Raw genomic sequence first — 12096 nt, 5'->3', positions numbered from 1 at the left:
CTTAGTGGATGTCTACGTCATAATAGCTATCTGCATGCCTAATTTCGTCTTGTGGATTGAGCTGTGCGTTGATAGATCAGTCATTAAGTCAGTCAGTCAGGGGTGAAATAGGAGTTTGAAATTTGTGAAGTCCACGCGGACGAAGTCGCGGGCATTAGCTAGTAATGCAAAAACTGACTAATTGACTGATCTATCAACGCGCAGCTCAATACAATCAACACATAAATTCAATCCCTGTAGGGGTAGAATGGGGCTAAAACTAGTGTAGTAAACGTACTTTGAATAGGAAAGTAGAGTAAAAGTAGTAACTTTGTGGAAAAGCACCCGTGATTTCAGCCCTCCATTGAATAATTAATATTGTAAGCCATTGTTATGATAATGAAACGCTAAGCTTTGATAACATCAGTCAAGTGCTGTTATGGCATTATTGACCTAGTTTGACAAAGTTGGTTGAAAAATGTAACAAAGAAATATAGCCACTACCACGTTGAAATAAATACTTCTTTTGCGTGCAATATTTAGTGCATGTGCAATCACTCACAGTAGTGCATCATGATTTATGCAATCAGATTTGTTGCATACGTAATTGTAACAGTATTTTTTATAATAGACCCACCGCACGGTATTTTAACTATCAAGCTGTTGTGATAATAATATGAAATCAGTTTTATTAGTGACGATCAGTCTTTTGGGGTAGGTAGGTAGGTACCACATTTTTTTCATAAGCATTTTTACTATTTTTAATAATACCATTCAATAAAGCAAAAAATATATAAAAATGAGTACAATGGTAAAGCTGTGATAGCCTAATGGTTAAATTATGCTGACACGGTGTATGGACCTCGTCTCCTTAGTAGGACTAAAAAGATTATTCAGCGTGTTCAAAACGCCTGTGCTAGGTTTTGCTTCAATATTCCACCACGCTCACATGTCACTCCTTACATTAACGAAGTAAATCTCTTGAAGATGGAAGCACGTAGAAAGCTACATCTTGCCACGCTACTTTTTGGGGTACTTAAACACGGAATTCCAGAATACCTGCGTAAGAAACTAATGTGGTTTGGTGATAAGTCAGCACGCGTTACACGAAATTCCCACCTCTTTCTATCTACACCAAGGCATAGAACAGCGGCATTTAGGGGAAGCTTTAAATTTGCAGCTACTAAGTGCTGGAACGATCTACCACCGCCGTTAAAATCGTCAATATCTCTTGGAACTTTTAAAACTAAATTAAAAACTTATCTTCTTATACAACAAAAAATTACAAGTTAAAATTAATTACTTAATCATTTCATACTATTCGGATCAGCACCTATCGTTTCAGCACTTATGTCACATATTATATTGCACTTATTGTTTTTACAATCATCATTTATAATAATTCCGTTATACCTCTTCTCATATTTATTTTATTTATTTTTTTATTTTTTTATGTACGGTCTTAGTTTTCTTATATTGTTTGTCTTTTTTTTTTTTTTAGTCACTTGTTCAAACCTTAGTTTAGTTGTTTGCGTATTTTATTTTTATAATATACTGTACTAGGTAAATCGTCCGTGACTTCACTTGTTAAGGCTCCCACTGAAAACCAGCGCTGCAGCTTGCTGCAGCATGATGCTGAGTGGGAGACCTATATTTGGTCACACGTACTTGTATATATATAGGTATTATTTTTTATTATTATATTTTTTTGTTATTAGTTTAATTATGTAGATTAACTTAATTAGCTTTTAAGGTTTATTGTAGTAGGTATTGTGATCAAATAAAAGTTTTCTTTCTTCTTCTTTCTTTCTTTCTAATGATTAGGACGTCCGCCTTCCAATCGCAGGAAAGGGGGTTCGATCCCGGACACGCAACTCTCAACTTTTCGGAGTTATGTGCGTTTTAAGTATTAAATATCACTTGCTTTAACGGTGAATGACATATTTGCTTTTTACTATATTTTTAAAATTTTTTATAGTGCTTTACCTACACTTCAAGGAAATTTCGGACGCGATTCCAGGAGACGCGGGTTTGATTCCTGCCGGTCTGCAATTTTTGATGTGTATTAAAAATTTCCTTGAAGTTTAGGTAAAACACAATAAAAATTATAAAAAATTTCGTTATATTTGACTATAATTTTTTATATGAGTTACCTGTTTGCTTATAAATTTTTCAGAATAGAATGTTCCCCCAAAGGAAATTCCAATCGCTAATAATCCGAGAAGATCAGCGTAGATTCAAACGACGTCACTATGTCCAGGGTAGAAGGAAATCCCTACCTTACTCTTTCAGAGAAAAGGTCAAGAAGTACTTGGTGCTGTTCCTGGAAACTTCTTCGATACATGGCTTGAACCATCTGGTCGCTGTTGGGAGACGTCCTTGTGAAATGTCAGTTAAGTTGTTTAGCAGTCGATACACAAGGCATTCTGTGAAGTCATTAAAAAGTAGAATACGAACATATTTTTCATTATTTTGTATTGTAAAAATAACAAAATGGGGACCGTCAAAGTTGTGGGTTTTATACCATTTTTGTGACGGAGTCTATCTCAAAAACTATTTAACTAGTCATGAATATAAAATTTGGGTATATTATGTATCTACCATTATAGTTACTGTATTAAACAACAAATACTTAAAACAACAATTTCGTAAAGTAGTTTATAATCTGTGACCAAAACAAATGATCATTTTTTTGGGTTTTTCTTTCATGGTTGCTTGCTCGAAAATGAAATATTACATACACCCAAAATAATTATGTTGTTCGTGATTATGTACGGAACCCTAAAAAAGCGAGGCCCGACTCGCACCTAGCCGGCTTTTGGGAAATCGTGTAAAAAATAGAAAAATAGAACTGATAGCAGCATGCGCTTGTGATAGATTTTTAGGGTTCCGTACCTCAAAAGGAAAAACGGAACCCTTATAAGCTCACTTTGTTGTCTGTCTGTCTGTCCGTCTGTCCGTCTGTCTGTCAAGAAACCTACAGGGTACTTCCCGTTGACCTAGAATCATGAAATTTGGCAGGAAGGTGGGTCTTATAGCTGGCATTAGGGGAAAAATCTGAAAACCGTGAATTTTTGGTTACATCACACAAAAAAAAAATTGTGGTCATAAACTGATAATTAGTATTTTCAATTTTCGAACTATATCAAGTGGGGTATCATATGAAAGATCTTTACCTGTGCATTCTAACACTGATTTTTTTTATGTATTATAGTTTTTGAATTATCGTGCAAAATGTCGAAAAAATACCACTGTAGTACGGAACCCTCAGTGCGCGAGCCTGACTCGCACTTGGTCGGTTTTTTTTATTGTTTCCAGCTTCCTCTGGTTCACAATGGTGGTTCTGTCAGTGTTCGGCACGGTGTACCTCTCGTGGAGCACCTGGGCGCGCTACCAGTCCTCGCCGACCGTGGTCTCCATGGAACGGGACATGTACTCCTGGAACACAACATTTCCTTGCGTGACCCTCTGTCCTGAAGAGAAGATCGACCCCACAAAGTTGGATACTTATCTGGAGTGAGTTCAACATATTTTATTATTAGGTATACTAGCTGAACCGGCGAACTTCGTACCGCCTAAGAGCGTGTCCACACGGCGCGTTGCGTTGCGTTGCGTCGTCGCAACGCAAATATTTTGACGCATAGCCGGCCACACGGGCGCTGCAGCGTTACTATGACGCAGTCAACGTTCCGTCGGCGCAGCGGCGACGCACAGTTGCGGCAAGTATTTTGAAAAAAATTCGCAGTCAGTCTATAGCAAATCATGGATCGGAAAAGACGTCTAGCATTGCTCCTATTACTACGTCACCGCCGAAATCGACGCAAGATCACAAGACGGTACTGGATCAGTCCTTTCATTTCATTAAGAAATCGTGATGGACAGTTTTTTTTTTTAGAATATCGGGAGTTGCTATTAGACGAAAAGAAGTTTTATAATTTTTTTAGAATGAGTGTATCCAGCTTCGAATGTTTATTGAAGTCCTTAGAACCACACATACGAAAAAACTATACTAATATGAGGAATCCAGTGGAACCAGTAGAAATGCTGGGAATCACTTTAAGGTAACTATATAAATATATTTAAGTAATAAAAATATAACAGTTTTTTTGGTTTGTTTAATTAGTAATCAACTCACAAATAATCAGCAATTGTCATAATTTTAAATTTAGACATTATTTAAGAGAGTAATCAACTCACAAATAATCAGCAATTGTCATAATTTTAAATTTAGACATTATTTAAGAGAGATATCATCCAGTAATTACAAATTAGAAAAATCGTATTCAGTTTCTTCACTTGCTTGAGATGTTTCTGGAGATGTAATTGAATTATTAAAATCAGAAATGTATGTACTTTGAAAATTTGCTGTTTGATACCCATATGGTGGTTGGTGAGACGTTGATGGGCCACTCACATATGATGATGTTTGTCCATACCGCATTTCATCTATAATTTGTATAACTTTACTTTGGAAACGGAGAGTTTCTCGGTCGGAAAATTCTTGAATAGATGGCAATATAGCTCTGAAAAAGGACATATGGCGATTTTCCGGCTCCTTGAGAAGTTTTAGTCCTTCTCTTTCAAACTCATCCATTTGCATTGCCCTTTTGCGCGCGACTGGAACATAGCGCGGAGTGTTGTCTGTGGTAATGTCATCATTTGTAGACGTAGATTCATTGTTGATTTCTCTAGGCGAGTCTAAGCTAGATTCGGTGGCATTTTGTTCCACTTTTCTCAAAAAAAGGAGTTGATTGTATAAATGATACTTCTTCAGTTTCGTAGCGCCCGAGCCCGATTTTGATGCTTCTTTTAATTTTTTTGAATATCTGAAGTAATTATCTTTTACACTTCTCCATTTTTTTATTAAATCATTACCTGCAAAACCAATAGTAAACATGATTTAATAATTTATACATAGTGAATTTCTCGATAAAATTTAATGACATATTCAGATATCGTTAACAAACACTATGTGACCGACTCTGGAATCGTGAAAATATAACAGCTGTTACATACAAAAAGCAATACCTACTGAATCAAAATGTATGCAACAGCTGCTATTTTTTTCGCGATTCCAGAATTAATTGGTTACATAGAGAAAGTTATTTGCTATCGATGTCTGAATATGTCAGTATTTTTTTTCGGGTATCTATCTATCTCATAAATGCATATTATAATAATTATTTTCTTTTCAGATACCTAGGAAGTGGAAATTCAATAACTGATTTACATTTCAAATTCAAACGGGGAAAATCTACTATTGCATATATAATACAAAGAGTTTGTCGTGCTATATGGACCAATCTTCTTCGAGACAACATCCCTGAACTGACAACTGAAAGTTTCCAAACAATAGCGAGGGGTTTTGATGTAAAGGCAAATTTTCCTCAATGTGTTGGTGCCATCGACGGCAAACATATCCGCGTGTGTAATCCTGCAAATAGTGGCTCACTTTTTTTTAATTATAAAGCCTTTTTTTCGATTGTGTTGCTAGCTATTGTGGATTCAAATTACAAATTCGTATTTGTCGACATCGGTGCATACGGAAAAGAATGCGATTCAACCATATTACAAAATTCTAAACTGTACGAGCTAATGATTAACAACAACTTACCACTACCTCAACCCCAGCCACTCTCTGGTAGCAATATACCAACCCCGTATGTATTTGTGGGTGACGAAGCTTTTGGACTGAGCAAACATATTATGCGTCCATATGGCGGTCAAAATCTCGACTTACAACAAAAGGTTTTCAATTACCGTCTAAGCAGAGCCAGAAGATATGTCGAATGCGCTTTTGGGATTATGGCTAACAAATGGCGCATTTTTCACAGACCGATAGACGTGTCCTATGACTTCGCTACTGACATTATAAAAGCATGTTGTGTATTACACAATTTTGTCGCTGATCGAGATGGTTTTAGACAAAGAGATAAATTTGCTATAAGTGTTGATGAATTTCTCCCAATACAACCCGTACATGAAGAACAGACAGCACCGAATGTCATAAGACAGCAATATGCGACCTATTTTATGACTAGAGGAACTCTGCCTTGGCAGCTAAATAAGGTATAATTGTATTATGAGGGTTTTCAAGATTTTCTTGCACCGCCAATTCCGCGATCAGTAAAAAAATAATATTTTATACCTACTCAGCGTAGTCTAGGTTAGTTTTGAGCTAAGTAATAAAATAGTACTCACGCTAATCTAAATTCCCTAAGTTTTAAAATTTTAGAGTGTCGAGATATTAATTTTGTACTGATCGCGGAATTGGCGGTGCAAGAAAATCTTGAAAGCCCTCTTAAATAAAAAAAACATAAATATCTGTACTGTGAACTCACCAACTTTATTTTTTCGTTCAGCTGTGAAATTCTCGTAATCAGGAAATAAAACTTTTGATATGTCTTCCCAGGCTTTTGTTTTTAAATTTTTATTTTTAAAATCTACGTTTGACTTGTCCCATATAATTTCCCTTTCCTGTATCAATGTAATCAAGTAATCTATGTCAATTTCTTCAATGGTATTCATTTTACCCTGCAAATAAAACTAATTACCCTGCAAATAAAACTAAATACAAAAACGTAAACGTAAAACGAAATGAGCTTCCGTGTATCCTCTCTGTCAACGCACAAGCAACTGAGCGCTGACGCTCCGACGTCGCACGAGTACACCCCCTCCCGCTTCGTCTCGGGGGCTGCTGTCCGTCATGTGTGCGTTGCGACGACGCAGCGCGCCGTGTGAACACCTTGGTTATTTGTATGTAAAACAACGCAGTGGTAGCGCTGCGTCGACGCAACGCTGACGCAACGCGCCGTGTGGACTGGCTCTAACAGTCGATTCTTTATTTTTTCTTATACTTTAAATTTAGTTCTCTGTAAGAACCATCATCGTACTTCAAGGAATATTATAAAAAAAGAATTAGCGAAAGCGGTTCAGCTGTTCTCGAGATTTGCGATCAGCAACACATTCAGCGATTCATTTTTATATATTATAGAGATCTATATGTCATATGGATCCAAGACATGGTCGCTAACTATGGGCCTCATAAGAAAGCTCAGAGTCATTTCACAGTCGTGAGTCAGACCGCCATGAAAATTAAAAAAAAAAGTTAAATGTTCTTTCTTGTACGATGGTCCGGAATCCTTCGTATGCGAGTCTAACACGCACGTGTCCAATTTTTCTTTTAACTATTCACAGATCTATAAACGAAGATGACAAAGAAAATTTCAAAAAATTCGTCAAAGCACTATCGAATACTACTTTCGAAAATTTTAACCTGATACCCGAATACGAAGGCATAGATCCTGACGATTACTTGGAACTGCTTCTGAATCTATCATCTTTATTCAAGCCAACTCTGGTGACCAGCACTTCTGGATTTGACCTGCAAATTCTTCCTACAATTACTGAGATGGGACTGTGCTATACCATTAATTCTAAAGTTGCTATATATAATACCCCTGAGTAAGTATTTATACAAAGTAAAAAAAAATCTAACGCTGTTATAGATCATACTAATTTCCATATACCCATCAAAAATATTTACATTTGACAAACCTTATTTTGAAATCCAAAAAGTCAAAAAAATTGAATTGAATTGCTTGAATCCAGGAGATTATAAATCTATAGTAGTCTAATGGTTAGGATGTCCGCCTTCCAATCGGAGTTCGGGGGTTCGCTCCCGGGCACGCACCTCTAACTTTTCGGAGTTATGTGCGTTTTTAAGTAATCAAAATATCACTTGCTTTAACGGTGAAGGAAAACATCGTGAGGAAACCGGCATGCCTGAGACTTCTTCATAATTTTATCAAAGGTGTGTGAAGTCTGCCAATCCGCACTTGGCCAGCGTGGTAGACCAAAACCCTTCTCACTCTGAGAGGAGACCCGTGCTCTGTAGTGAGCCGGCGATGGGTTGATCATGATAATGATGACTTTGAATTCTACCCTTCAGAACAAGTAAAGGTTATAAGCTACTTTTCTTCAGTTTTTCCATTTAAGATTATAGTCATCAGGTTTCAGTCGTTATGAATATTAGGGACTGAAGTTTTGTTTAAGTATATTGTGTAGCAAAAAATACCTGTTCAGTTTTATTCTATTTAGAAATTGTGTTTTGTCTATTCTTCTAGATATAGGAAGGAAAATAGATGGGACGTTGTGAAATCCAACACTTCATTTAATGTCCATCCCCTAGACGGAGAAGTTTTCTCTCAAGTCAATATAACGCATTCGTATTTTGTAAGTTTTTGCTATTAAAATATTTCTTTTATAAATCATCAAACTTTGTTTTTTTAGATCTTTCTTTGCTGAGGCTGCTTTAGCAGACAAAATCTGTATAATTATCAAATGTCATATTTTTTTCTAAATGATTGCCTGATTTAACGAATCACATTGCTTGCTTTCTTAGTATTTATTAATTAATTAGTATTATGAAAATGTCCGTATCAAAACCATAAGTTACTAAAAATATTATCCTCATTATTTTTCTAATATATTTACCCTTCCTTTAGGCTTATATCCATGGTCCATTCGATGCTCCAGATGTCACTGCACAGCATTATCATTCACCAGAGTTTTTGTATATGACACTTTATGTCCATACTATAGCTGTGTACACTTCACCAGAAGCCGCAAGGTATGGAGTATTACAAGGCACTCAATTAGTAACCCTGTTTTTCCTCATGTATATTAATGATTTATACAAATATTGTAGCTTTATTCATGAAGATTGACTCTTTTGCATAATAAAAGATCTGCTAGTGAATCCTAGTAACTTAAAAATAATAATTACGTATGAATAGAGAATATATTTTAAAGGTTGATTTTAATATTCTTGACCCTTTTTAGATTAAGCTTAGCCCAACGTGGCTGCCGTTTGTATTACGAGAATAATTTGAAGCACAACCCTGTGTACTCATACAATTTTTGTCGTACCGAGTGCAGAATACAACTTTCGCTCAAATATTGCCAGTGTATTCCTTACTTCTACAGGAAGATCGGTCAGTGAAATAAATTTTTCACTTTTCTCTATCTAATGAGTTAAATAAGTAATCATAGATACACACATGCTTTTATGTTACTATTTTACTATTGCAGAAGATAATGAAAAAATATGCAATGTCAAAGGACTACATTGTTTACATAAGCATAAAGGTAACAAAAAGATAAGTTGGAAATAGTACCTGCGTAAGTTACAAATTAGCAAGTTACAACATAGGGCGACATTTTTTTTTAATAGATATAGCGAGCAAACGAGCAGGCGGGTCACCTGATGTTAAGTGATTACCGCCGCCCATGAACATTTGCAGTACCAGAGGAGCCGCCAATGCGTTGCCGGCCTTTTAGGAATTTGTACATTACTAGTCTTGACATATCATAAGTGGCACATGTTGTCTAATCCACGCCTCGTCTCGCCGGTGTGAAACCATCTTTACATTATTTTGTTTACAGATATAATTTTAGGACTGAGAGAGCAAGACGGGAAGAAAGTTAACTGTTCATGTCTTCCCCTTTGTAATGATGTAAACTACATTATTAGTAAGTATGTGAGTATTTTGGATTTTTCAACGTCTTCTAGTCAAAAAATATTCCAATACTATAAGCCTAATTTTCAATTCGGTGGAAGTTTCACAATTGTCTTTTTGAACTTGCTTGCTGATGATGATGATGATGAGTTGTTGATCTATCCCAGTTTCTTCTGGAACTTCTGAAAATCCTTTCTTAATGGGAGGTTGAGTGGGGAGGATGAAATTTTAAGTTCGTAGAGCCAGTTGTCTGAGTCGTCAGTCAGTCACTTTCTTTCTTTTATTTATTTGTGTATTGGTTCAGATTATTTGCTAACATTTTCCTCGTTACCTGTCTCATCATCCTTAACTTTTTCCGTTAAGCTTGGTTTATTTATTAAATTGTTCATGTTTATTTTAATATTTTCTCTATGCTCAAGGTATTAGGTGTCAACTATCAAACTACTAACTGCTTTTTTAGCTATTTTACTTTATTTTACTTAGAACTACTCATTAAAGACTTCGAAAGGTCTTAAGGCTTTGTACTGCTTTAACTAAGTATGTAATCTAATCTAATCTAAATCAGCCTGCACTGTCCCATGTCTGGCCAAAGGCCTCTCTTCGATCCCTCCACCATTCCCTATTCCGTGCCACAGTTCTTCAGGCCACGTAACCGTAAACTTATCTAATTCACCACTCCATTGTGACCTCGATCTACCACGCTGGCGTTAAAGATTCGGAGGAGACCAACCCACCAGCTCCCATGGCCCCATCAACCTTGCGGTTATATGGATCAAAGCGCGGGAGGGCATCCGTTCGGTATTTGCTCGGAGGCTCTTTAGCCTCTTCGGGGAGACCAGAAAGAAACAGATTTTGCCCATAAATCATCAGTCATACGGCACATACGACCTGCAGCGGCTGCAATGCCATCGTCGGCTACTCGCGTTTTGGAACGTACCTATAGCAGAATTTCTTACGCGATCTGCTAGTTTTATTCTAAGTGTGCTGCGTTCCATGGCTCTTTGGCAAACCTTTAGCTTGGACTTTTGAGAGTTCGTCAGGAACCAAGTCTAGCATCATATGTGAGAGTTGGCAGAGTACATATTATGTTCATGAGCTTTTATTTGAGATGTTATGAAAAGCCTTTCAAGAGTTCTTTTAATGACATTTTCGATGCGCCATTGTGATTTAATAAAATGTTAATTTCAGTCGCTACAGGAATGGCCGATAGGTACTACTACACTGCAATGGGGAATGGTTACATATCCCAGGATGAGACTTAAACGTGATGTAATCTTTGGTTTTACCGATGTCTTGGGTAAGTTTGTTTTTATTGTGAATTTGGCATGCATGTTTACACGGGCATTGCGTAAGTGTGCGTGCATGTCGGACCAACCAGTCGCGCTCGCGAACAAGTGCTGTAAAACGCACACATTTAGAGTACCTTACTTATACCGATACGACTTGAACACAAGCATGAGCCACTCGCCCTCATGAAATGCAAAAACTATAGAGCATAATATCATAAACTTTTTTTTAATAATATACTTTTTTTTTAAAGAATATTTGAAATGTTAAATGACTAATATTCCCCTTTCCTCGACAACTAAGCATCAAGCTTGTGCTAGGAGTAGGTACGACAATAGTGCAACGGGCGGGGTTTGAACCGTCGACCTTTCGGTTTTCAGTCCACTCCTTTACCCGTTGAGCTATTGAGGCTCTAAACTATGATGATGCCCACGACGTCGTCCGGTGGATTTAGGTTTTTCACAAAATCGCGTGTTCATATTATTTTTGGTTTTTCAGTGGCAGTTGGTGGAATGGCGGGGCTGTTTCTTGGCTGCAGCGTCCTGAGCTTCGCGGAAATCATATATTTTCTCACTTTGCGGCTCATCTGTTATACAAAAACCAATATCAAAAAATAGGTGCATAGAAATTTCACCTAATCCAAAAAAATTATAATTATTTTTCATACAAATACTTACAAGGGGTGCTACATAATGCCCGTAATATCCCGGCAAGCTAAAGTTAGGACCGATTTGTACAAAAAAATAATAAGCAACAATACAAGAATAAACACTTTTTTAATTTTAAAATTTTTGTTACTATAGCGGCACTAGAATTACAAACTCTGTGAAAATTTCAACTCTCTACCTATTTATTCATTAATGAATGTTCATGAGATGCCCGCTGACAGGCACACAGACAGACGGTCGGTCAGCGTGATCCGACAAGGGTTACTTTTTTCTCTGGACATACGGAACCCTAAAAAACTGTTAAAATATAAAACTACGATGACTTTGCGCTTATTATACACAGCTCTTTGAAATCACTTTTAAATATCTTCGAAAACAAAAAAGAAACAATTATTTCAAAAGACTTGTGACAGCAAATCCACAAACCGAATATAATTTAAAAATTACCAATTCACTTTACTCATACATTTTTACCAAACAACGCCTTATTTGTAAAGGAATAAGAGTCAATACGTCAGCAAAGTAATTGTTGTGAAATGAATTAGAAAAATTGACTCCTGTCATCCGTGTGACGGAAAATTTTCAGCTTTCTTTAAACAAGCTCAAACATGTTTAAATATGTCATAGCTTAAAGATAAATT

General features: G+C 36.5%; 1 protein-coding gene and 1 long non-coding RNA gene across 2 annotated transcripts; both read left to right on the top strand.

The window, feature by feature from the left end:
• The first annotated feature begins 778 nt into the window (after positions 1-778).
• Positions 779-11404, top strand: LOC117987244 (sodium channel protein Nach-like). The gene is made up of 11 exons (XM_069502380.1): positions 779-790; positions 2156-2367; positions 3298-3495; positions 7177-7443; positions 8106-8214; positions 8487-8611; positions 8824-8975; positions 9076-9129; positions 9427-9521; positions 10689-10797; positions 11286-11404. Exons 1-11 carry the CDS (start codon positions 779-781, stop codon positions 11402-11404), a joined length of 1452 nt encoding a protein of 483 aa, XP_069358481.1.
• On the top strand, positions 3899-6392 carry LOC117986973 (uncharacterized). Its single transcript, XR_011237420.1, has 2 exons — positions 3899-4040; positions 5175-6392. It is a non-coding gene; the product is annotated as an uncharacterized lncRNA (long non-coding RNA).
• Positions 11405-12096: the final 692 nt, after the last annotated feature.

Source organism: Maniola hyperantus, chromosome 12, assembly GCF_902806685.2.
Source record: "Maniola hyperantus chromosome 12, iAphHyp1.2, whole genome shotgun sequence".
NCBI lineage: Eukaryota > Metazoa > Arthropoda > Insecta > Lepidoptera > Nymphalidae > Maniola > Maniola hyperantus.
Note: the sequence above shows the minus strand (reverse complement) of the source record. Positions and strands in the feature narration are given on the sequence as shown.